The following is a 27,101-nucleotide window of genomic DNA, read 5'->3' as shown; positions in this document are numbered from 1 at the left end:
TTTGTCTTGATAACTAAATGGAAGTGGTCCATTGTTGCTGTCTTCCTGGATTTTTTGCTTCTGACTTCCCAGTCTAGCCCACAGCCTTACAATTTCCTAGTAGTCTCCTATCCAAGTTCTAACCCTGCTTAGCTTTTGTTAACTTAGGCAAGGTCAGCTAAGTATTGCCATCTTGACTCAACCCAGAGACTCAGATTTAAACCCAAACTTAGCCATAAAGCTGCCGGTGTGTTTTTAGGTCAGTCATTTCTTTTTCAGTTTAAATTAATCCAGAATTATTCAGAGGATAAAATTGTCACCCATGCTGTCTTTGGGCCCATGAGGAAGTCAGGGTATAAACAGTAAAATTAATAGAGTCAATTCAAATAAACTAGAAAATGTGCCAGCTTGACTTTTCCTCGTTAATAATTTACAGACAGTCTCAGCAATCGTTTTGCACAATAAGAGCATTAAGCAATCCCATTTGTTATTTCTAGTCAATGGCTGTATATTTCATTGCATCAGAAGCATATAAACATACAATGAATTTTTAACAAGTGATGAAAATGACACAATGGAATCTCCTGGTGAAATTCCTAATTGAAGTGGGGATGGAGTCATTACAGCAGGGCAGTTCATTTGGTCCAGGGGAGAACAAAGTTTCAGAAAATAATTGATTCAGGGTATTTTAAAGAGCTGTATAAAAAAGCAGCTTTTCAAAATAAAATAATTGTGAATGTACATCTATTTTCACTCTTTTGTAAAGAAGATTAAAAAATCATATTTGGCAAAGCAGTGATTTAGGACGTAAGTAAGGAAAAATGCAACTATTTTAAAAGTCCTAAAAGAATGAATGAATTAATGAATTAATGTATTAATGAATTAATGAATTAATGAAATATATATATATATAGAGAGAGAGAGAGAGGGAGAGAGAGAGAGAGAGAGAGAGAGAGAGAAATTCCCCTCTCACCCCTATGGGTGGTATGTGTCTTCCTCAATCTCGGGTCCTCTACTAGAGGCCTGGGAGTTTGAGGGTTCTGCGCAGTATCTTAGCTGTTCCTTGCACTGCACTCTTCTGGACAGAGAGCTCTGATGTTGCTCCTGGGATCTGTTGGAGCCACTCTCCCAGCTTAGGAGTCACAGCCCCAAGTGCTCCTACCACCACTGGGACCATTTTGGCCTTTACTTTCCACATCCTCTCTATTTCCTCCTTCAGGCTCTGGTACTTCTCCAGCTTCTCATGCTCCTTCTTCCTGATGTTGCTGTCACTTGGCACTGCTACATCTATCACTACCGCTGTCTGGTCTTTGTCTACTACCACGATGTCTGGTTGATTGGCCAGTACCTGCCTGTCCGTCTGGATCTGGAAGTGCCACAGGATCTTAGCCCTGTTATTCTCCACGACCTTCTGTGGAATCTCCCATCTGGACTTGGGGGGCTCTAGCCCATACGCTGTACAGATGTTCCTGTACACAATGCCAGCTACTTGGTTATGCCGTTCAGTGTATGCTGTTCCTGCCTGCATCTTACATCCTGCCACTATATGTTGGACTGTCTCTTTGCACAGTCTGCACCTTGGGTCCTGTCTAGTGTGGTAGACCCCTGCTTCTATGGATCTGGTGCTTAGTGCCTGTTCTTGTGCTGCTATGATCAGTGCCTCAGTGGTGTCTTTTAGTCCAGCCCTTTCCAGCCACTGATAGGATTTCCCAACGTCAGCCACCTCAGCTATCTGTCGATGGTACATCCCATGCAGGGGCTTGTCTTGCCATGGTATTTCCTCCACTTGAACTTCCTCCCATGTCTGCTGCTGCCTGAGGCATTCTCTCAGCAGCTCATCTTTGGGTGCCATCTTAGAGATGTACTCCTGGATGCTCCGGGTTTCATCCAGGACAATATATATATACTGTATATATAATTTTTCCTTAAAATGAAAAGGCTCTACAATCAGGAATACTGAGGATATAAAAGAATAGGGTCCCCACACATGGGCCGCAAAACCTCAAAGGACCATTAGATGGCCACACAACTTCTGAGTTCTGTCTCTTTACTGCCATCTAGCTGTGGTCTGGATCTAGCTGTGGTATAGAAATCATTTTCCAGCATTTAATTTCATCCATGTTCCACAGAGACATTTATCACCTTATGCATTATTTCAAGGCTTTTTGCTGTGTGGATCACTAGCTCTTGGTGGATCAATATAAAGAGAGTCACAACTTTTCAAAACCTGATCAGGCTTGCTAAAGTACATGTGTGCGTGTATGTGTGAAAACATGTTCTGGACTTTGCTCTCACTTTCCCATGCAAGTTTGCAACAGGCAGCTGCAGTCCCATGTAGACTGAGAAGCCCTGGGGTACATCAATTAAAATGTAATGATTCAAACTAAGGGGTAGATTTCTTTCTTGTCCAAACTGATTCTCAATGAAATCATGAGCTTTATTGATGGGGTGTAGGGCTGTACCAGTGCTGGCTTAAGGGTATGTGCCACCCCTGGGCCACACTGACTCATGGCGCCACCTCCTGCCAATGCAAAGGTTTGCATTTTTAGAAGGATTCGGAAGCTTTGGTGCCTAGGCTAGTGCCTACTTGGCCTTAGACTAAAGCCAGTCCAGGTTTGCACAGATCTATTTATAGTTTAGGGCAGTGTTTCTCAACCTTGGCAACTTTAAGATATGTGGACTTCAACTCCCAGAATCCCCCAGCCAGCATGGCTGGCTGGGGAATTCTGGGAGTTGGCCCACATACAGTTTAAAGTTTCCAAGGTTGAGAAACACTGTTTTAGGGGGTGCTGATACCCCAAAGTTTGAGAACCACTGTGCTAAGGATTTCCAGGAGTTTGTTCTTACCTTTCTTTCCTCCATAAAAGAAAAGAAGAAAAATGAGGGTTATGTGTGGACAGACAGGCCCATGTAATAAAAGCCCGTAATGTTTTTAAAGGCTTCACATTAAGGAACTTCAAAAAAAAAAAAAAAGTGAAGACATCACTGGGAACCCCCATTGAGAGAAAAGGGAGGGGGGAAGCAGGGTGGTTAAACTCACCTGACGAGTTTAGGCCAAGTCATTACCTTCTAGCCCAACCCAGTCCCACAAAATTCTTTTGGGAGGGGAATGGGAGGCAGGAAAGATATGTCTCCTTAACTTGAGATGTGTATATATGTGTGTGTATTAATATAAAATAATCAAAGAGGAAGCTGGTATACTGTGAAACAAAGCACCCACTCTAGCACATTGCATATATTTCCACTGACCCTGCTGGGCCCAGCCCAGGACTACAGAGATGCTAGAGCCCATCAGAGAAGGGCTCATTTGCATGTGAGTAAATGGCTGCACTGTGATCGGCCATTGGCCATGTTCATCACAGCAGCCATTTTGGGGATGGGCAGGGCTCCTACAGCAGCCATTCTCTGAGCATCTGCTCCATGCTCTAAACATTCCAAAGGGGGGTCCAAATGTTGCTTTCCTTCATCTAGGCAGTGTTCTTCAGCCTTGGCAACTTTCAGATGTGTGGACTTCAACTCCCAGAATTCTGCTGGCTAGGGAATTCTGGGAGTTGAAGTCCACACATCTTAAAGTTGCCAAGGTTGAAAAACACTGATCTAGGCACTACTGTCCGCTGTTTATTCCTTTATTAGCATATCTCTTTCCCACAGATACTACTTGATGGGATAAAACTGGGAAAGCTGTCTTTGGTGGAATTGCAAAATACAAAATGGCTGCTTTCTGGGCATGCATAGTTTTTTAAAAATAGATATTTGGTTGATTGATATGCAGTCACTAACTGGTGAGCACAGCTTCCAGTTACTTAAAATTGAAATGTGAAGAAATTTGCCTTGTGTTTTTTTCCTATATTACTCAAACTCCTCCAATTTTAAAGCACACTCAAAACCATCAATAAATCAAGGGAACACATAAAAAGGACATCTATTCCAATCCCTACTTTTAGTCTTTTCTTGCTCTACTTATTCCCAGGCTAATCTTTTTGCAACAGCAGCTTTCCAAAGAAACAAACCTCTCCTTTTGTTTACATCTTTGGTCTTGCAACCCTGCAAGAAGGCAAACAGGAAGCTCTTCCAAATAAATGTAGCAATTTGGGAAAGTTTTCTTGTGAAGGCTTCCTACGTCATGGCACGATGCCTGGAAGCATGGACCCATAGATATGAACCAACAAGCCTCAACAAAGCTCTGATCCTGTGCTGCTGGCTTGGATAATCCAGCCTTAATGTTTCTTGATTTTGACCAAAGATGATTCTCTTTAAGGATACTTTAGCGCTGCCTGTTTCACTTTCCACTCCATTTTTGACCAATATTTCATCGGCCTTCCTTTAGGACAGGGTGGCCAAACTTTAGTGGCGAAAGGCTGCGCTGAACAATTTGGAGGACTGCAGTGGAGGGGAAGGTAATGGAATTTGGGTGGGGCAACATCAATATGTGGGGGACAATTACTTTTCATTTTCCCTGGATTTGGGGTTTTGGGGGACGGTCCCCCTATACTACTGACCATTTTTAATCTTTGTCATTTTCATGTATTTCTAATCTCAGAATGGTGGGAAACTGACCAGTCTACAGCAACTACGCTCAGAAAAGGCTGTGGGGAAAGGCTATAAAAAGGGGGTCCCACCTAGTCCTGCTTTAGCATAACTTGCTATCATCATCCACTCCACTGGGGGGGGAAATTATTCTTAACCTCTTTCTTCATAGGGACATGTGGCCGTAAACATGTCCGTATCTGAAAGTGGTAGACACATCCTTTACCTTCCCACTTCTTAAAAGCAGGCCTGATTTGCTGTATGTATGTTTATCCAAATCTTGCCAGCATGAGCAGGGGCTGAGTAAATTTTGTGCCATTCATGGAATTTGTGCAGGATTTCTTCTTCATGGTTATATGGTTCATGGACTTGTCTAATGCAGTTATACCAAATTTGATAGAGTGGCTTTCCAAGGGTGGCCCAAATCCAGGACTGGAGGTGGGCCCTTTTTATAAACTGAACTTTGGCTGTCATTAACAAAATGTTTATTGAGCATGAACTAGCATGAAGATTATATTTTGTTTATGAAAAGACTATTAAATTATTAAAAATAATGAAAAGGCAAAGGCAACAGAGATCATCTCAATTTCTATTCCTTCTCTTGATCCATGAGATGCTTTATTAATTTCAAAAGTATCAATCATTTTTGGCTCCAGTTAGTTCATAAGGACCTTCAGATTGCCTTGTGTGTCTTTAATAAAATTCTTGTCCTTTGTACTTTGACAATTAAGTGTGTGGAGGTGTTTGAGGTAGATCCTATATTCCACCATTTCCATTCATGCACTACATATCTGTGGGAGAAGCAAGAGCTCCTAGAAAGGCCATTAGTTTGGGGTGCTTAAATACTTCAGCTGCTAATGTGATTTTTTTGTTTTTGTTTTACTCCAAACTTTTGCTTATCAACATTCCATTCCTGTGCATTTCATGTAATTTTTTTTTAAAAATCCCAATGTGCCCATCAATCTCTTGTAACAAAGTAGGACTTCCTTCCATTTCCCCTTGCTGCTTTGCCATTTTCTAATAAAAGTGTAAAAGATCCTTATCTAGCCAACTTTAGAGTTAGTATGATATACAACTATCTAGTTTGATTTTTTTTCAGCTTATATAATAGCACATCATATTCTTCCTAAGCAACTCCTTCCCCCCCCAAAAGAAAAAAAAAACACAGTAGTACCACAACTTTGAATTGCACTGTGCTCAGGAGCATATGGAAACTGATTGCTAGGAAGCTCTGTCATAACAAGAGTCAACCCATTTTTAAGGGACAGTAGACTCAAATGGACAAGTTGGGTCATGTCTTCTCTGCATGTGAGATAGTCATCATCCTGACAGGATACAATGCCCATTTGAATCCACCCTTGCCTTTCACTTCTGCCTTAGCTCCAAAATAACATAAGCTCTGGCCACATGACTAATCGTGTAAGAATCAACTTGCTATACATTTAAATGTTTAGTACTACTCCTGATAAGTTTTAGACAAGCGTGCCCTTAAAACTAATAAAATTCGATTTCACCAGAATCTCTTATTTTCTCAACTTCTACTTTTTTCATTCCTTTTTTCTTCCTGATAGCCAGCTTTTATTCTTCTGTGTTGGATATAGAAGGCCCTTTAATCCTGTTTAATCCCTACTGCATTGGCAGGTAAGTTTTTCATAAATTTGGTGCCAGGATACTGCACAATTGGAACAGCTTTTAAACTATATTGGCTGGAGAAAGTGTTTGGGCCGCCTTCTCCAATATGCGATCCAGATATGATAGATTATAATCTCACAATCTGCTGGTTGGCAAATGATAGAAGCTTGTTTCGTGGTTTTCAGTAGAGATATGAGATTTTTTTTCAATGTACTTCAGTAAAAGATTGTTTAAATTAGAATGGAACATATGCATGTATTTGTATTTTGAAGAATTCCACTTATACTGGGAGTACCTCCATCCTTGGGGCTTGTACTACTCCAGGACCAGCTCAGGGTCCATGTGGTCTCACACCATTGTTTTTGTTTGGTGGCTGATTTATTTCCATTCTTTATTCATTAGGAACTGATCTCAGTGAAAACACTGGACCCCTAAGGAGCGTTAGGGTAGGCTATTCCTGTATTGGTGGGGATCCTGGCCTTACCCTGGCTCTTGGGCTGTTCCCCCCACCCTGAACAGGTTTAGCCACTGAAAGTAATTTGTGGAGTCCTTGGGGTTCTCTGAGCTTGGTTCTTTTCTTGCAAATGTTTCATTAGCTGGCTAGGTAACATCTTCAGTGCTAAAATGGGTTGGGGTTTGCTCTCTTTATATACTGTGGCATGCCTTGCCAGTGCTGGTGGGGGTTTTGTTTTGCTCCTCTGGTAGTTCCTTGATTAGCATACATTTACTGCTTGATTGTGCGCCTGGTGGTAACCTTTGCTTATCTGGGTGATTGCTGGTGACTCGATCTTCTGGTCTTTTATCTCTCTTGAATAGTATGTAGATGCTGTTTATCTCTGTGTCTGTTAAAGTAATTTCTTGGCTGTCTTAGACCAGAGGACTAGCTACATCCCCACAGCAAAGGCTTAAAAAAAAAAAAAAAAAAAGCAAGCACCGAATGCCACGCATAGTGTGAACAACTTGGACCAGAGGAGAGTAGTTGGAAGCTTTTCTTTGTTCCTAATGTGGGGACATTAGTCACCATTCATCTCTTACACCAGGGTTTCTCAACCTTGGCAACTTTAAGACGGGTGGACTTCAACTCCCAGATACTCTTGGTACTTTGAGATTAGTGGCAATGAGGGTAAGCAGTGGTCAGCTTTGAAATATATAAGGATTGGGAGGTGAAAGTGGTGATGTGGAAGGGACCCAAAGATGCTTCCCCACGAAGAGTCTGTCCCAGCATAAAAGCAACTAGCAGTCCTCTTACTTCAATTGCTACTTGCTAGTCACCTGCTGATTAACACTGATGTCTTCTATACTGGTCAGCATGTGACACCTATTTTTTTTTAATTGCAATTGTAGCTTTATGTATTCCTCACATCATAAATCAAATTCATTTTCAAAGAAGCTTAGAAAAATGAAAATAACAATGTAAAGATTGCTATAATAGGAAATTTATTTAAAAATAGATCAAAATTTAAAATTATATTTAGTGTCATGATCAAATAGCTACAGCTTAAATGTAACCGTTTACAATTTATTTCTCGCCTCTTCAAAGAAACTTACAGATTCAACAGGAATACTGACATTTGACCTCAAATAGAACTGTATGCATGTAATGGCTATGCCACAACTGAACACAATGAAACAGCATTCAGAAAATAAAAGTTGTCAAAGGCTTTGATGAAACTGCTACTTTGAACAAGATTCAAGATACTCATACTATAGAATTTTCAAGCAGTATAATTTCAAATACATTCTGTTGGAGTAGATACTAGCAGCTGGAGAAATTGAACAAGAGTTCTGTGTGAACTTTGAACAGAAGCACAATTAGCCCAGATTGAAATCTTCTATAACTCTCTCCCAAAATGTAAAACCATTTTGAACCCAAAATACAATGGGATTCCACAGAAATCAGCATCAGTTTTGGCAAATGACTGCATTTAAATAAAGAAACATAGAATTCAAGTAGTTAGGAACTGAGTGCAACTCGAATGGCTCTTTAACTTTGTGTTCAAATCATTTAAATTATAACTAAATTCCAATGTAACAAAATAAAATCCATAATTATTAAATAATCACTGCTACATAGGATTCCACAGCAACTTAACACTGTATGCTTCTAAATTTTAAAGCTTGAAATTGTATCATCTTAACCTCTTGGCCTTGTTAGAATTGGTCTGTCTGCCTCTACCACCAGGCCCTTACAGAGAAGATGCCAGAGCCAACAAAGGTGGCTCAGCGATGGCAGGAACTGGTCTAGCACATTGGCAGAGGGAGTGCCATTTACTACTGTACTTCAGTCAAAAATTTATTTTGGACCAGAATTACTGTACATGAAGCAGGGCTAAGCAGCCTGGGGGCTGCTCAACGTTTTATGCTACAACGACCTTATGCCTGATAGCATGACTAAGGATAGAGGATGGTAGAAGTTATGAACAGAACCTCTTCCAAGAAGAGGCTACGCATGCCTGTGGCCTATTTCCCATCTGTAAAAATGGTAAGGACATAGACTGTACTGTATGCCCCAAACATTAATAAAGACAGGAATTGGAAACTTCCCTTATATTTCATCTCATAGTTTGGTCTAGCTACCACCAGCTAGTACTCTTATGTTTAAATATTAAACAGTAGTTCAACATTGTATGTACCTCAAACATACATGCCACACAAGGCTATAGCACTGCAAACCATGCGCTCAAGAAAGGCTGAAACCTAAACAACGGTTTTCTGTTAATCTGACAGTATTGGTATAAATATTAAATAAATAGTACTCAAGTCCAAATTCAGGATTCAACACTGACACTATAAATATTAAATAAGCTAATAAATTAAAAGAAAGTCATTAACAACCTATTAAAAACTGACCACCGTGATATTTCATCAGAGAGAGGAGGAGCAGCATGAGTGAATTGGGAACTTGCCATCACGGGAAGAGTACATTTCTGAACAATCTTGCCCAAAGCTGTTACCTTACAAAGTATTTAAGATATTTGAAAAGAAATCTTTCCATTTTTCATACATCTTAATCACTATCAACTGTAAACAACTGAATTTTTAACTGTAGTAGCCTCTCAAGTGGTGAGAGATTCCTAATATCAGCCTCTGAAAGATTCTGAAGGCAAATTTTCCCATCTCCAAACTCTCATGTACATGTAAGATGCTCTTCTCTCAATATTGTACCAATATTCATTTGAAGTAAATGCTAATTTATAAAACCTTAAAACAGTCAGTTTTAAAACATATTACAACTTAACAGGATGGCAGTGTTCACAATACTGTACAAGACAATGGCTGGGTTTTCACAACATGCTGAACCTCAAGCAACCTGACCCATTTTAGTCTAATCTAGCATGTTGTACAAATCCAGCTAATATTTTATTTCCCTTAGAGCTGAATTTATTTGGATTTTATTGTCTGCTACTTTCAGTAAAAAAGAGTTTATAAAAATTAAAATAAATTAAGCACAAAGACAGAGAAGCTGGAATACTACCAGTCAAAACAGTCCTGTCAGTAAAAGCAAGTCTTAGGGCTTCCTTTTGCACACAGAACTACCTCAGCTTCAAGGTCTTTGGGGAGAATACTCCATAGATTCCTCTCATGAACCACAGTGCCTTAGGGCCCGGAAAATCTCGTCCATAAATTTCTGAAGATTGCGGAGGACCAGGTAGCTTCCAATTTCTCTTTGAACTTCCACAAATTTAGGCACACTTTCTGCCTGAGGATAGACAACGCTGGTCAGGCTGCTTTCTTCCATCTGAAGAGGAGAAAAGATTAGGGGAAGATGGAGTCTCACATTAATAATTGACACTTGCATATTAACTCCAGCAGCATCCAAATCAGGCCTGCATGTTTGTTTATCGTATTTATATAGCTGCCCATCTCACATAAAGTGATTCTTGGAATGTTACTTTTCGATCAATGCTATTGCAGCCAATGTTGCACCATCATGTCCTCAAGTCCCCTCCATCTGTAACCTTATTTTAAATAAGTAGGTTGTGTGCACCATGGCAAGAGATAATGGGATATAACGTTGCATGGTCCCAATGCCTCCAAAAAAGCAGAGAAACATTTTTGCTCCATAAGCAGCAATAGGTCAAGGCATATGCTCATAAATATATTTTGAGCCGATGTAAGCAAAATAATCCACACAGATGCATTTACTTCCTCATGCATGCACATATCCCTGCTGTCTGCCCTACTATAGTTGCAGCAACAATTCTACATGGCCCACAGCTCACAGGCTGCAGATCATGTGTGTTAGGATTAATCCATGAATAGGAAAAATGCCCATACTGTATAAGATACAGTAGAAAGGTGTGCAAAAACTAGGCACTAGGATTATGCACAATACAAAGAGAAATGACTTAAGGTATTATTTGGACATTTATGCTTACAATATGACCAAGGCAAAGCAGAAGCCCCCTTCCTTTCACAAGACTGGATATGCAGTTGTTCAGAAATAACCTCCATTGCTATTATTGTTGAAGGTGAAGTGGGGCCACTAATTAAAAATCATGGCCAAAAGTGCTGTTTCTGCAGGATAACTGAGGTGCTGAAGCAGTAGTCTGCTTCTCAGATCCCCTTCAAAAGCACCCACCAAGCCATAGAGGTATGGCTTCTCTGTGATGATGGAGTATCGTGCATCTTGCAACTACCAGGGCCGTAGAGCACTTTGGATATGATATTCAAGAAGTGCTCTAGAACATGAAAATAACCCATTTTCAATAGCAGGGATGAGCCACAGGCTTTCCCAGGAACATGGGGCTACCTTTCACAGCTGTGTGATCCCAGAAAAAGATAAAGCCTTTGAAGTGTTGCAACAGGTGCTACATTCCTGCTCCATGTGCTCAAAAGTATCCTTTGGAAACTGAATCTAAAGTACTGCCCAACCTTCATATTTGCAATGTTTGGAGTCTCGTCTTCCTAGTTCATCAACATCCACCAAGAGAGAATTGTTAAGGTCCAGATAGGTGATCTGCTAAATTATAGCATATTCACACACTCATTTTGTCACTCCCATAGAGCTGGGTGGTTTCTCCTCACTACCTGGCTCTGTTCCTTTCTCAACCTAAGAGTATTTATGCAACTTCTCACCTGCCGTTGAATGTTGGAAGACAAGTTAGAAACATCCAGTTGAACATTAACTACTCGGTCAGTGTAAGTTGTTAGGATTTGGCTAACGTGTGAGAGATAGCCAGAGTAGGTTTGGAGGCCTGCCAGTATCTGATTGAAGCATCCTTCCTGCATGAAACAGATATAATGGGGAAGGGAGAAAAGTTATTATGCATTCCTTTCTTACTCCAATTTCAGTAAAATTGTTATTTGATTACAGTGGTGCTGTACAACTTCCACTGTGTTGAGGAACACAGAAGCTTTGGAGAAGCAAGTCAGGCTCCATTCTCCAAAAAGTGGACGGGATTATTGAAATTAAGAATAAAGTTATTTCCACAAGAAAATGCACGCATACTGTGAAAACAAACCTGATTCTGCTATGCAACAGTAGAAAGCAGTGTACACTGCAATTGAGATTAGAAGTAAGGAAACAGTGACACTACCCAGGATGAAATGTTAGAATTGGCCTAATTTGGATAAATATGAATAAAATGATTTCTGCTGGTATAAATTAAGCAATGAAGAATAAACAGAAAAATAAAGAATGACTCCATTTCCCTACCATTTTAACCAATGACCGGCCAGGGAGATACTAGGAATTGATAGATTAAGGGTGGAAAAATGAATAAAGTCATAAAAGCAGAAAAATATGTTTCTGAATAACCATACATTTTAATTATTAAACAATAAAATAGATGTAGATAACCTATCTATATGGTTGCTCCAGATTTCCATGCACCCACAGTTGAGTCTATAGACTCTTAAGAAATATTTGCTGGAAAAACAGACAGGGGAATTTTTTCTTAATGCTGTTATCAGTGATATTTACCTATTTTGTAATGTTCTTCTCTGAAGATATTGGGTATCCCAAGATTATCATATTGGAGGGACATGTCAAACACACATTCTGAAACTAAGGTCTTTTGTTTTTTTTTAAATTAGACTCAAGCTCAGAACACATTTTAGAACTAGGATCTGACCAAGGCAGATGCAAAGTAAAATTAGAATACGTGCACAATGGGCTTTCATTACTGGTTAGGGTTCATGTTACATATTCAATGCCACCACACCTTGTTAAGGAATAACAAAGATTTCAAAGTTGAATTTGACACCAGAAGAACTAATGGCCAAATCTAAATTAAGCACTCGTCAAGAAGTTGAGTGCACTTCCTTGAAGGAAGAGGAACAATTTATAGGAAGATTGTGAAATATTGCACGTTTGGGGGTGGGAATGCCATTAAAAAGGTTGGTTATGTTTAAGATGATTAGTAATAGAGGAAACAGTGGGCACTGACAATACATGCAACTATTTCATCCCCAGTGAAATCAAGATAGTGATTTAGGTGGTGAGCTGGTATTACATGGACCTACAAGACAGGGTGCACATTCTTGATATGGTGGATATGAAAAAAACCTGAAAGAATAGAGTCAACAAGAGAGTTTATGTAGCACGCTCACAAAGAAGAGCTGCTAGGTGGGTGGGTGATTTGTAGGGGTGAGTGCAGTTGCTGGCTTAAAACCTGTACTGCTTTATTTCTGCTTAGGTCTGCCTGCAGTGCTTACATAATATCCGATTGTGGATAATACAACTTCCAAGAGTCTTTCTACACATCGCAGGGTTACCCTGTCAACTGTTAACATTAAAACAGGAAGAGATCCCCCTGGGCACCAGCCCAGACCCCCTGTTTCACCTCATTTTCTTTTAAAGGTATTTATTTTCCTTCAGCAAAAAGGAAAAAAAAATGGGAAGGAGGCCTGTGGTAAAGCAAGTGCCAGCTTTTAGCATTATCTTTACTTACAAGAATGCCTCTGGGAACCAAATATACCCCAAAAGCATTTTTTTTTAGGAAATTAAAAATGGTCGGTGACTAGAGCCCGGTGTTTTGTCTGAGAGAACAGTCACCAGCTAGAAAAAAAGATAAAGCCAATCTGGGTAAAAAGGACCCTGAGAACCTAGAAGGGATAAGAAACATCCTTACCAGCTTGCTTATAAGGAAGGCTACTCATGCTTAGTCTTAGTAGCCATTTTACGAACAGCACATAGGTAGCCAATTTGTGAGAACACCCACAGATGCTCTCAAAACTCCAAATATTCCCACGATTCCTTACAAAATTGCCTGCTGCTGCCCTAGTACTTCCTGCGTTGAGGGGAACATACTTGCAGGCCATAATTAGATGGGTGTTGCTACTAACCATGTCACAGGGGTCCTGCCGGCAATGGGAGACATCAGCTTCCTCAACTCCCAGGATTTTCTGTATCAGCATCAGTTCTGTGTCACTGCCAAGGCCAAATGCTTTACGCTGGAGAAAAAAAATGAAGAGAGTCTGAAGAGGTGTTTCTGTAGTTCCAAAAGGGAGCAACTATGTATGAGTGCTTTCATATCCTTGCTCCCCAGCAGTACTCTACAAAATCCTTTCCCCCACCCCTATTTTTAACAATTTCAAAATCCACCGAAGCACAGAGAAGCTGAGCAAGGTACCCATCCTTCATCCCCAATCCTAGAAGCAACTAAGCAAGCAGGTTAGCTTCTGTATTTTAAGTTTGCAGGACCCATTCCCTCTTCAGATTTAATGTCTGCACTGGAACAATGTACTTCATATTAAAAAAATGCATATTAACTCACTTATCTGACTATAAAGGGTTTTATAGATAGGACAGATAGGACAGATATGCAAATAGAAATATTGAAAAAGGCAGAATGATGCTGCATTCAGAGACAGCAAATGTTTGAGACTCACCATTCAAAATATCTCACCAAGTTTCTAAAGCTTTAAGCAGGATGCTTTAAGGTGCTTGAGGAATGCCTATAGATATCTCAGAAGACAGTGAGGACTGTTGGATATGACTTCCAGTGATTAAGATATAAAGAGCGGTCAAATTCTCCTAAAGTTAGCTGCGACTGAGGTAATTTCTTCACTAACAACTTACAGCATCTTTTGGAGTCATCCAACCATTGCTGGACCAACACACTAGTAATGAGAACAACTTTATATCACTTCAGCAATATCTGTATGATGCTATGAAGACACCAGATGTCACTGGAGAAATGGCCAAAAAAATCCTGATTTCATTGAGTCTACCTGAAGTACAGTAAGATGAAATCAGGATTCAACCCATTAAAACTGAGTACAAATTGATGCAATTTACACTGAAGATAAAATTTAGCTTTTACTATAAGAATCCTAAATCCTAACCCTACTCACATTAACAACTATCTATATAAACCAGACTAAAAGACTTTTATTCTATTTAAAGAGTTGCAAAGGTGTCAAGCAGTGAATTCCACTCCCTTAGATTTTCTGTGTGTTTAGTAAGCCTTAATTGCGATGTATTTCATATTTGTTTGACAGATCCAATCAAAGTATTCCTTCCCCACACCCAAAGAGGAAAGCACTGGGAATGCCAAAACTTTGCTGGTTTGTTTCCAAACGATTTTCTCCTTTGAGTTTTGACATTCTAAGTTGGCACAATCTTACATATATTCAGGAAGTATGAGACCGAAGCATCTGGGTAATTTAAGTAGGGGCTGGGCCCTGTTCACAGTGCTAGGAAATTCTGTATGAGATTAAGATTCTTTGGAAGGATAAACTGTAATTTATGGGAAGTACTAGAAAAGGAATCCACATCAGAATGATGTCTCAACTATTTTATCTTAAAATTTCAGCCCAGTGGGAATTCCGTGTTTATGTATATTGCTCTGGTGATTTTAGGCTGTAACTGTTTCCCCAATTATGTCACTATTGCAGGAGAAGACATCTTGGCACCTGCAGGCATCAAGGTACTGCCAAATAACTTCCTTCATGCCCTCTAAGTTTTCTGTTACCACCAAGCTTAAGCCCTATGGACATTTAGAAAACAAAAATGGTAGGTGGCTGCTGCCTGGGACCATGATTGGCAATGTGCCCTCTTAATGGTATAGCCTCCTGGAAAGCTAGGAAAAAAAGTGAGATATTCATGACCAGCTCCAGCTGCCATGACAGCCTTTTTAGGAATACTCACAGCTTACTCCCAACATTCCAGATACAATCACAACCCCAAAAGATAATCTGTGATTTACAGATTACATTTCAGTTCAACATTGGTTGACTGACATTTATCCTTTTAAGATTAAACTTCAGGGATTTTTTTTCTTTAAAGCAAACAAACAAAAAAAATGTTTTGAATACCAAGAGTCAGTCTCTTAGACTTCTATGATGGCATCCTTTTGGATAGGATGTTGAACTGGTTATTTGCTTGCTAGTATTTCCACTCCCACCCAGCTGAAACATTCCAGAAAATGATCAGGATAACTACTGCTTAACACTGTAGTTTTTGTGATGGGGCTCAGTTTCTTTTTTTAGTCCTCCCTGTGCTAATGGTATCCAGAAGGGTAATTGTGTTTCCAAAACAAAGGATTGAATACAAGTATGGTTGTATTTAGATTAGAAATTTGACTATGATTTGTCAAAATGAAGTCCTCGGTAGACCTTCTCTAAGTATGATTAATCAGGATCCAGCCCAAGGGCTTTTTGTTTATGATAAATCATAACAGACCAAAATGTAGAGCATTCACAAACTAGAATCCACTTCCTCAGCTGCATCTTGTTGCATTTTTTCCCTGAAAAATTGGATTCTACGCCACAAGTGTGACAACTTTGGTCTTGTATTATAAGATTGTTAATTTTTTATACTACTGTTTTCTAGCATCTAGAAAACATTAGCTAAAGTGCCATCATTATACTTATGATGGCTTTTATTTCATCCCTTTTCTATGTAATCCAGTTGAGGCATAAAATGCTGAATTAGTAATGGACAAGAAAATGACCAATAATCTGAATCTCAGTCCCACCAAGGCCATAATTCTATTAACACAGCTTTCCCAACTCTGCAACCAACACATCTGGAGGGCTTCATGTTGCAGAAGGCAATTTTAGCAGATCATTTCACTGTCTAGGAAAGCATTTTTGGGGAGGGGGGATGTGACTGCATTCCCCCTAGACAGGGATGGGCAACTTGTAGCTTTGCAGATGTTGAACTTCAACTCCTGGTTTTCCTTTATCACAAGCTGCTAGGAATTGAAATTCAACAACACATGCAGCACCACTGTTTTCCCCCTCCCCTACTAACACAAGGGTTCAGGGTGGTGGGTAGGTCATCGACCAAATTCAACGCTTTCATTGGAGGCCCATGTGGTTTTATAACATGAAGCATCTTCCACCAGTCAAGGATAGGATCTTCTATCAGCAAACTCTCTACTATAGCACAGTCACAGTTATAATCAGATATCCTAATTGGTCTACTGCTGTTTACTACTTCAATTCCGTTGCTCAGGAGCCTAAGAAAAACAGCTACAGGAGATACTGTCAGTTGTTAAACAGTACATCTAAGTGCACACTATCAAAAGTGTTAGATTTAAAGCCATAGTATCTGAAGAGTTACCTTCTCATGAGTCTTTTATGTTACTTAAATTCTTCCCCAAATCTCCCCTTATTTAAAATTATGCAAGTAGTGATTTAAAGGGTCTTTTTAGTTTTGTAACTCTATAAGAAATAACGTTCCAGTGGAGGTTCACCAAACACTGGAAGAAAATTGGAAGACTAAGTTTATCACTTCAATTGTTTTAACCCGATGATTTTTTTCTCTTCTACTATTCATTTTCCATTATTCTGAAACACTGCTGTATCATTTCAACATAACAGGTATATTTTATGAATTTCAGGTTAACTTAAAAATAGGATTTCATCTAACTACATTACAACTCAAATGTTTGAATTCCTGAGCTATCCTGGCCAATAACCAAATTGGCTAGGAAATCTACAAAATGTAGTCCCAAATGCAACACTCCAGATTAGAAAATCTAGTTAAAACTTAATATTAAAAAGAAAAATTAGAACTACCAAGCCTGCAGCTATATATTTACTTCATTTGCATCCTCACAATGAAGGATTTGGACAATGTAGCTAGCAGACTGTTTCATCAAACTACCTTAAAGGAATCTATAGATTTCACTTCTTGTATTCACCAGTGGGAAGAACTTGTACACACAGCAATCCAGCGCATGATTGACTCAAAAGCAAATTCTTAAATGTGCACAACTTATCCAAGAATCCTTTCAAACAACCTGAGAAACGAGGTTGACAAATATACTCACCACAAGCCCATTCAGTGCAACAATATCAGCCTTTATCCCGGTGATAAATTGCTTATTTTTCCGAACAAACTGTTGCAAACCAGGGTCTCCAGAAAATTCTGCCTGGGGTGCAGCTAGGCACGTTAACCAACACAGTGCAATACTGACAAGAAGAAGAACACCTGGGAAGATAAAAAAGATACAGAGGTAAGGACAGAGTGATCGTTAAAAAAATAAAACAGACCACCTATGAACCGCCTGAGTACCACTGAAATAACTAGCTGGAGCTGCATGGCTTCAACCTGAAAGGATGTCGCTCAACTCCTCATAGCTCGAGCCAGGAATAAATTATGAAGTAGCTGAACGCGAGTGGGTAGAAAACCGAGTCCGTCGGAATTAGACTACCCTAACCCGTGCGACAAGCTCGGGGAGACTCAGTTCGGAGTCCAACTCCGCGCTTTCGTTACCCAACCCTTCGAAGTCAGGGGCGTCTCTCCATCACGGAGCAGTGCTATTGATTCCCCCCCTTTGGCTTCGCCCAGCGCGAGTCCCCGCAAGAGCGACGGCGGGCTTTTTGAAACTCAGTCGCCCAGTTCGTTCGGAGGAAACACGGGGAAGCGTCTCTTTCTCTGAACTCTTGGGAGAACTTCGAAGCAAAGACCAGCGTTTCCTTTCCTTCCCGCTTAAGCGGACAAGGGCCGGCATTAACCGGCTCCAGTTCTATTAGCCCACAACCCAGTCCGGAAAAAGCGGCTCGCCGATCTGGGCCACCCCAAAGCCTGTTAAACATTCCCGCAGTCAGCGCCAAGGGCGAGCGGCCGGGAAGCTAAGCTGAGACTCACCCTCCTTTTCTCCCCCACCGCAAAGGTAGTCGAGACTCCCGAAGGGCGGCGGGCAAGTCCTCCAGGGCAGCCCTCGCCCTGGAGGACGCCGAAAAGGCGCCCTTCCCGAGCCGGGCGCCACCACGCGGAAGCTCACCCGCTCGTCTCGGGCCTCGCCCGGCCGCGGCGACGACGAAAGACCTGCCCCGAGCGCTACTTACTCCGTGTTGAACTCATCCTCCTGCGGGAAAATCTTTGGTCCCGCCCTCTTCCTCGAAAACGACGCCCTTGCTGTGCGGGAGACCTGTGGCGAGCGGGTGCCTGGGTTGCTGTGAATGAATCTGTTACCCATGGGGGGTATTTATAGGGAGGACGATTCGGGAACTTCCTCCGGACGGTGAAAGGAGGGGCAGTGGAGGCTAATTGAGGGGGTTGGTGTTAGGCTATGACTCTCACATTTTTTCGTTTATGCACTAATTACGGTAAGGTCAAAATCCATTTAACATCCTTGATCAGGTCAAAGGGGTCAGGGTGATGGGGAGATGAGACAGGAGCCTTTTTCCATTTTCCCACGTGTGAAATGTTTTCACAGGTAATTCTGGGGCTATTTAATTGAAGCCTTAGAGAATATGCAGCTGGTTCCAGTTTTGATACAATCTTCTGTGATCTTCTTTTAAAACTTTATTAGAGTTACTACAGGCTTTTTTTAAAAGCCCAGTCATAAGTCTAAGCTTCAAATCTGAAAATAAATTATTATTTGATGGAACAGGAAGGCAGTAATAAAAGGCTATTCTAATTCTTTTTTAAATTCTCTCTCATGATTTAATTTAAAAAGAGATTATAACTAAGAGATCATATGTTTTCCCAACCTTCTAGAGGCTTTTTATTTCTCACATCTTGGGCCTATCTTTCCTCATATATTCTTTTACTCCTCCCATTATTTATTTATTCTAGATTGGTTCCAGAGTTACAACAGTCTTACTGGAATAGGGTTTAACAAACAAAAAACTAATTAATTTTAATAGCCCTACCCAATGTATGGCAAAATATAGATCCAGTCAGACTTGAGCAGTGGGCTGAAATGAAAAGGATGGTATTTAACAGGGAGAAATGAGGTTCTGTAGCTGCCTAGAAAAAAAATAAAAGGCATGAGTAGGATGGGGGGGGGGGAGCAGACTTGGCAGTAGCACATGTGAAAAAGACCTGGGTGTCTTGTCAACCCCAAGTCCAACAAGAGCTCCCAATGTGATGCAGCTGCCTAAAAAGGCAAATGCTGTCTTGGGATGCATGAACAGGAGCATAGAGTCCATATCGTGGGAAATAATTGTTTGCTGTGCCCTATTCAGACTTCACTTGGAATACTGTGTTCTGTTCTGGGCATCACAGTTTTAAAAATGGGCAGGGACAAATTCAGCCAGTTCAAAGGATGGCTATCAAGATGGTGAGGGGTCTGGGGTCTAAATCCCATCAGGAATGGTTAAAGGATCTGGGTATGCTTCACCCGCGGAAGAGGTGACTGTGGGGAATATGATAGCAGTTTTCAAATATCTGAAGGGCTGTCACACAAAAGAAGGGGTGAACTTATTCTCTATTGCCCCAGAGGGCAGGACAAGAAGCAATGGATTACAACTACAAGGAAGTAGATTTGGGCTAGAGGGCAGGAGGAACTTCCTGTGTGTATGAGCTGTGAGCCAGTAGGCTGCTACTGAAGATCCTTGAAGATCTGCAGAGTCTGGATGTTCCTGTGTACGAGGTGCTCTGGTGACTCCTGCACTGAGCAGGGGGCTGGACTAGACCTCTAATATTCTTTCAAATTCCATGATTCTTTGCAAATTCACACATCATCATCATAATCATTTTTCCAAACTTAGTTTACCCTCTGATAAAGGGTTGAATTGAAAGTATTCAAATATGGTTTGAAAATGGGAAAGTTATATGGAGTTTGCATCCAGTAGCATGTCTTATGTTCATATTAGCCTCACATGATCATTCAGAAGCAAATGGAATCGATGCTGGTGAAGATTGATTAGAACACACAAATTGTTTTATTCCGATGTTAGGACCCATGTCCCTGAAGGAATGCATACTTCCCATCAACATGATCGTTCTTTGTTCTCTGCTGTTTGATACCCTCCAGATGTTACTATTGCCTTCAGCAGAATATTCTTGTGGACAACACTATCTAGGAGGAACACATGGATATAATCCCCAGATGTATAGTCACATGCACATATATCTGTCTACACACAGACATAGATTTATTTATTTATTATAATAGAACTATATCCCACCTTTCATTCAGGAGCTCAAGGTGGTGTACATGACATTCCTTCCATCTATTTTTCCCCACAACAACCACCCTGTGAGGTAGATATTCTGGGTATCATAAAACTTAGTTTTAAAAACAGACCTGAGGTGGGAAAACATTTTATAAAAGTTCTCCAACATTTTTCAGGGATTGCTACCACTTATTGTCTTCTTTTCTGAGAATGCCTGTTGAGGCAAAGAGGCATTCTTGTAAACAGAGGTGGGACTGGTCTTTTGCTTTCTAGTAGAACAGCTTCCTATTCATTTTTTAATCTAACACAATTTTTAAAATCTTTAAATTGATCTTGGTTTCTTTTGCTATCGTTATGGTCATATTCAGACTTCCTATTTAGACACTGTATTTTTGGTATTGTATGCTGTATTTAGATACGGGTATTTTCAAACCAAAATGGTTTTAACCCATCCGATGTGCCTTGTCCACTTTGGATTCTGGATGGACATGTAAATGTATGGGTTAAAGTGGCCAGAAATTAACACTGTGGTTTTCTCTCCTATATTATCTCCTGCAATGGATACCCATATGACTTTATAATCTGCCCAAAGAATTTTTGTTCTAGGATAGATTAAAATGTAATAGAATCACATTCACAGCCAGCATTGGGTCGTTACTGAAGTGGCACGCATCCTGGACAGATCCCAACTGATGAAGGCTTTTCTTAAAGAATGTATGATGGACCAAAGCTAAACATGGTTTGCAGAACAGCAGTTCTTTATTCTTTTCTATGTATTTGGCTAAGATGTTCCTGCTGTACACATCATATATAGTACCCAGTATGTATGGGAAACTTTAGAGCTTGTCTGTCTGTCAGTCTAGCTTTAAAACATTAAAATGTTTGTGCTTTAACACTTAAATGAATTAACTCTGTCCCTTTAATAATAATAAAAAAACCCACCACCCTAAACCCTCTTGCTTTTCCATTCTCAGTGGTTGGGATATTCACCTTGCTAGCCTAGATAAAATAGGGTTAGGTAGTTTGCATTTAGTATGTTGAGAGAAACCAGGCATTGCCTTAGGATGTTGTGTGAACCAGATTATCACATTAAGCCATCATATGATTTATTTGACATAAAATTTTTTGTGAACACAGTATTGTTTTGTTAAGTTAGAGCCAGTTTGGTCTAGCAGTTAAGGCTCCAGGCTAGAAACCAGGAAACTGAATTCTAGTTCTGCCTTAGGCATGAAAGCTGGCTGGGTGACTTTGGGCCAGTTACTCTCTCTCAGCCCACGATGTCAAGCTCAGGTGAAAAGTTGGTCAGTCAATTGTCCTGTCGCAACCAATGGATCAACATTCTTAAAAAAAGAAAAAAAGCAGATCCTGCACCTGTGGGAAAAATACTAGGAAGGAAAAAAAACTATTGTTTTGTTAAGCCAAATTTACTTCTTAGTTGGGTAGGTGAATGTAGTCAGTATGTTCTTATCCAGCTCCAAGCGTTTTTGGGCAGAGAAATGCTAATGTTAATTCAAATAATTGGCATAGCCAATTGGCCTACTAACACTTGTGTCTTGGATTTGTTTCTTTGTTTGTAAAAATAAGTATTTCCATCGTACTAATTGCAGTGTGATCTACATTTTTGGAGAAGTGATGAATTGGGGTGGGAGAGAGCCTAGGTTCTTCTGCTGTCAATATCAATCTCAGGGATGGGGCATGGAATCCAAGTGGAAGTTCTTTCGACCTCAGTGGGGAGAGTCCAATGTATACCGTGGCCCCTGGGAGATAGTATTGCACCCTAATGCTTTAAAACAAAATTTTGAAATTAAGGTTGAAGGAATTGCCAGGATGATGAAATCGGTAGAGGTAAAACTATTTGACATCTGGGTTTCTCCCCCCAGCCCCATTTAGCAAATGCTCATGTAGGTTAGTGTTAGTCATCTTAAAGAATTGACAGAGATTAGCAGTTAAGAACGAATGAATCAGATTTCTGATGAAGATGGATTACTTTCCTAGAATGGAATTTTCCTTTAAGCAGAAAGTTCAGAAAAAAAGTTATGAAAGTAACTGACCCACTCAAAACTATTTCCCTAGAGGAAAGCAAAAACCGCTGGCTTTTAGGTCACCTCTGTATACAGGTGTTAAGAGGTCTGAGGGGTCCCTGGGCCAGATCTTTTGGGAAGTCTCTTTTCCCCTTGTTACTCCTTTGCTGTCAACTCCCACCTGCTTTTTACTGCTGAAAGTGCTTTTTGCTCCAATTCTCTCTTTGAGCCATCTCAACAGGATGCATTTAAACAGCTCTGCTGGCCAGCCAGTAGACACTGCAGAAGTGCTCCGTGTCAGTGCTCTCTTTGGGGGTCTTTCTGCCGTGCTGTGACAAGGGACAGGCCTATCATTCTTCCCATTGGCTGTGCCAGTGGAAAGGAGATCTGATTGGTTTAGCTTCCTAGACCTGGTATTTCAAGAAATTCTTTTCTTTACAATGGCATGCCTGAATGGCAAGTAGCCCAGCAGCCCAAGAGTCTCGTGGAGGCCTTTCTGGATGGCGGCCCAGACCAATGTCTGGTTCTGATTCTATTTGCACCTTTGCAACAATCTGGCAGATGCCAGAATGGGATGGCATCTAAGGAGAATCTGTCACTTTCTGTTCCCTCCTCTGCATTAAGGCAATATACAGTTCCAAAAATACTTTGCTGCCTGAAGCAGAATCCAAATGTTGCTCTCATCCTGCAGCCGGCATCACAGCTTTGAAAACTCTTGCTGTTCAGGTACCAGTTTCTGCTTTCATCTGTCTTTTAGCCACTGTGGTGGCATGAGAAGTGGGTCATATCATCTGCTGAAGGGCAAGGTCAGCCCTTGAGAAAACAATTAGCATTTGTAGGCAATGAGTGTGTTTAAAACTGAATATTGCATTTTAACAGATGAGGTGAGATGCTCCTAGAAATGGGTCCTTTTTGTTTTTCTTCCAGGGAATGCTTTTATCGAATAAATTCCATTGATATGTATTTGCATTATACTCTTGCACAGTTCTTATTCATATATAGAAGTGTTGTACAGGAAGATTTATCTCTTGATTGTATTTATATTTTTGGCAAAAATGCCTCAATTCCAGCAGTGAGCAGAAAGCAAAATGGCTCTGATTATATAATTTGCAGCCCCCTCCCCAAAGGTGTAGAAAATGCAGAGCTGGCTGATTGTTTGATTCAGTACTTCTTATGTTCACACTTTAACATGTATACTAGTTTGTGGTTACGTGTTTGAAATATGCCTAGGTTACATGTTGAAGAGTATTTTTAATATTGTGCAATATTAAAGGGGAGAAACCAACCTCTCTCCCCCCCCATTTAAATATTTTCTGAAATGGAGCGCCATCTTGAGGACAACTATGAAAAGACTGATGTAATAATCTGGAAGTGTATTTGTTACACAAAAAGAGTGTCAGCAGGAAAAGCCTTTTGGATGACAGACTACGAGATGATTCCCTGCACATCCTGTGATCAGTCCAGATTGGGAAATCCAGGACAGTCTCAAATTCCCCTCCTGGCCAGGATGTAGGGAGAGGGAGGGAACAAACTGATGTGAGCCAATCTGTCCTGAAAAGCTGACATCATGAAATCACAGATAGGATGATCAGATGTGTGTGAAGCCACGGGGAGGCTTCTACTGTACAGAATTTGCAAAACTTGGGAATGTTGGATAAATTTTAGGAAGATGGGAACTGCCACTATGATGTCAAGCAATATCCTTTTACGCAATAACTACGTATAGCCCAAGCTGCAATGTATATAAATTGGCCATGTTCATGCTTTCATTCACAACTGAATAGTTCCCTATTATAATTAAGATCTTCTGACTTAACATTAATAAACCACTATATGATCCTGGTTTGTTATGGTGTTTATTAAATGTCATCCAACCATAGTTCCTAGGTCAGAACTAATGGGGAATACTAAATGAACTCTAACCAGGTTCTCTACTGGTTAAAGCCAGTGCCCAATGGAAAATACATATGATGAGAGTATATAGATATGATCATACTTCAGAGAATTCTATTCTGGAGAGTTTCACTTCCAAATTCTTATTTAGCAAGCAAATGTGACTTCCAAGATCACACAATATTTCTGATGTCATTAGTGACTGTTACTCCCTCTTCTCCAGCATTATTTGATCTCTGTATCTAGGCAATATATGATGTAAGTACGTAACTACGGTTTCAGCTCAACCCTCCCAAGTCCGGCTGTGAGTTTTGTGCCTCATGGGTCCTGGAACTGGAGGGATTTCATCTTGGCTCTGGGCAGGATTGCACTTTGCCACTCAGATTCAGTGCACAATTTGGGGATCTTCCTGGACTCATGGCTCCTGCAGTTATGAAGGGGAACTTCATACAACTTCATCCTGTGTGCCAATTATGCCTGTCTTTGGATTTACTTGCTCATGATTACTCACATCTTAGTCACTTCCTGGTGGGATTATTGCAACACACTCTACATGGGGCTGCCGTTGAAGACCATCCAGAAGCTTTATTTGGTCCAGAACGCAGCAGAGCAGGTCGTTATGGATCTTCCTCGTTATGTCCTCATTACGTCTGTGTAACACCTCTATTCTGCATCCTGCACTGGCTTCCTGTGGATTTTCAGGTGCAATTCAAGGTGCTGGTTATTGCCTGTGAAGTCCTGCATGGCATAGGACAGGGGTGTTTGTGGGACCTCCTTCTCCCAAAGGTATCTGCCCGTTCCACATGCTCCAACAGGGAGGTCACACTCCAAGTCCTTTTTCTAAAACAATGTCACCTTGTGGGACCCAAGAAACATGCCCTTAACCTCCCCAGTATACAGTTGGCCCTGACCCTGTAGGCCTTTAGAAAGGCAGCTGAGACCTGGCTCTTTCCCTGGGCACGTGGGCCAGGATGAGTAGAGGTCTCGGTGAGTTGCATTTTAGTCCTGATTACTATTTAATTATTTTAGTTTGCTTCAATGGTATGTGTGTTTTTTGTTTGTGTTTATAATGATTTTGTATGCTGCCCAGAGTCACATCATTTGAGTTGGGCAGCCATATAAATGTTTTAAATAAATAAAAAAACTTATCTTTACAGGGCAGAAATCAGTATGATGGTTAGTTAACTGCCATTGAGCTGCTCCCAACCCCTAGTAACTGTATAGATCAGTGTTTCTCAACCTTGACAACTTTAAGATGTGTGGACTTCAACTCCCATTACATTATAAAATACACATTAGCTGGGTACAGTGGTATTTATGTAATATAAACTAGAAATTGTTAACATGATGTTGGTTCGGGTAAGTTAAACTTTTAAAGATAAGGAGACAAAAGTTTATATCAATGTTAAATATAATTTCTAAAATGTTAATAAACATACAGATGTAGCTAAAAGTATTTGTACCCCTCCACTTTTTCCCAAAGAATCCCAACTTGCCATGAAATAAGTTGAAAATGTAAATGGCGTCCACTATTCGTTATTCCATAGCTTTTCATATTTTCATCTCCTTTTGACATATGACTTGACATATTCTTATAAATAATAAAGCAAATGAAAATGGCATGGACATAAGTATTGGAACCCTCTAGAAGTTAAAAGACGTTATTGGGCTTCCATGATCTCTCAAGCAGACTATTTGCTTTGATTAGCATCACAGGTGTCTTCAATCTCATAATCAGTCACTCAGCCTACTTGAATGGAGAAAAGTGTGCAGGTATTTTGTGTCATTGTGTGCAGGACAGTGAACGTGGACCAGAGAAAGAAAAGCAGAGAGTTATCTAAGGACAAAAGGAAGAAGCTAGTAGCCAAGCTTGGTAAAGGTAAAGGCTACAAACCCATCTCCAAATAGTTTTGTGTTCCTGTGACCGCAGTTGCTAATAATCAAGAAGTTTAAGGTCCACGGGACTATGGCTAACTTCCCTGGATGTGGACAAAAGAGGAAAATTGACCCTAGATTGAACAGGAAGAGAGTTTGAATGGTGGAGAAAGATCCAGGAAAAACTTCAAAACAGATCCTGGCTGACCTCCAAGGTCAAGGTACAACAATATCAAGTTATTGTCTGACTGAAGGTGGTCTCCATTGTAAAGGACCCAGGAAGACCCCACTTCTGAAAGACAGACACAAAAAAGCCAAATGAGTTTGCCAAAATGCAGGTTGACAAGCCACAGTCCTTGTGGGAGAATGTCCTTTGGTGTCAGCCCTCCCAGGTAAACCAGACAGGAAACATGTCCAGATGAGCTAATTCTACTTTATTGTAAGGCTACATTAACAGAATCTTGTAAGGCTGGAAGTACAGATCTCCTGCCCTCCCTATTTACCACCTGAGTAGTTAGGGCAGGTCCTCCCTAAGTTTCTCTTTCTGGTCATTATTCTGTTGTGGACTCCTTTCTCTTTTTTTCCTAATCATCCCCTAGGCAGCATCTCTTTCCCCCCCATCTTCCAAGGTCACCCTCACATTCCATCACATCTGGACAAATGAAACAAAACTAGAGCTTTGGGGGTAAGTCACAGCACTTCTGTGTTCACAGAAGAACAACAATGCTTTTACCATCCCTACTGCGAAACATGGAGAAGCTCCATAATGTCACGGGGTTGCTTTTCTGCCTCTAGCAGCAGGTGCCTTGAAACTCTGCAGGGCACAATGGAATCAGAAGATTATCAAGGCATTCTTTGATCGAGGGG

General features: G+C 40.6%; 1 protein-coding gene across 1 annotated transcript; it reads right to left on the bottom strand.

Moving 5' to 3' along the window:
• Positions 1 to 7,578: 7,578 nt before the first annotated feature.
• CSF3 (colony stimulating factor 3) lies at positions 7,579 to 18,469 on the bottom strand. Its single transcript, XM_025166748.2, has 5 exons — positions 18,388 to 18,469; positions 17,367 to 17,527; positions 13,429 to 13,536; positions 11,218 to 11,364; positions 7,579 to 9,877 (listed from the first exon to the last, which is right to left on the bottom strand). The coding sequence occupies exons 1-5, from the start codon at positions 18,401 to 18,403 to the stop codon at positions 9,719 to 9,721; spliced, it is 591 nt and encodes a 196-aa protein (XP_025022516.1). The 5' UTR covers positions 18,404 to 18,469; the 3' UTR covers positions 7,579 to 9,718.
• Positions 18,470 to 27,101: the final 8,632 nt, after the last annotated feature.

Source organism: Python bivittatus, unplaced genomic scaffold, assembly GCF_059951505.1.
Source record: "Python bivittatus isolate LINGU-HERP-01145 unplaced genomic scaffold, Pbiv_v1 ctg000410_np1212, whole genome shotgun sequence".
Classification (NCBI taxonomy): Eukaryota; Metazoa; Chordata; class Lepidosauria; order Squamata; family Pythonidae; genus Python; species Python bivittatus.
This window is presented reverse-complemented; position numbering and strand designations above follow the sequence as displayed.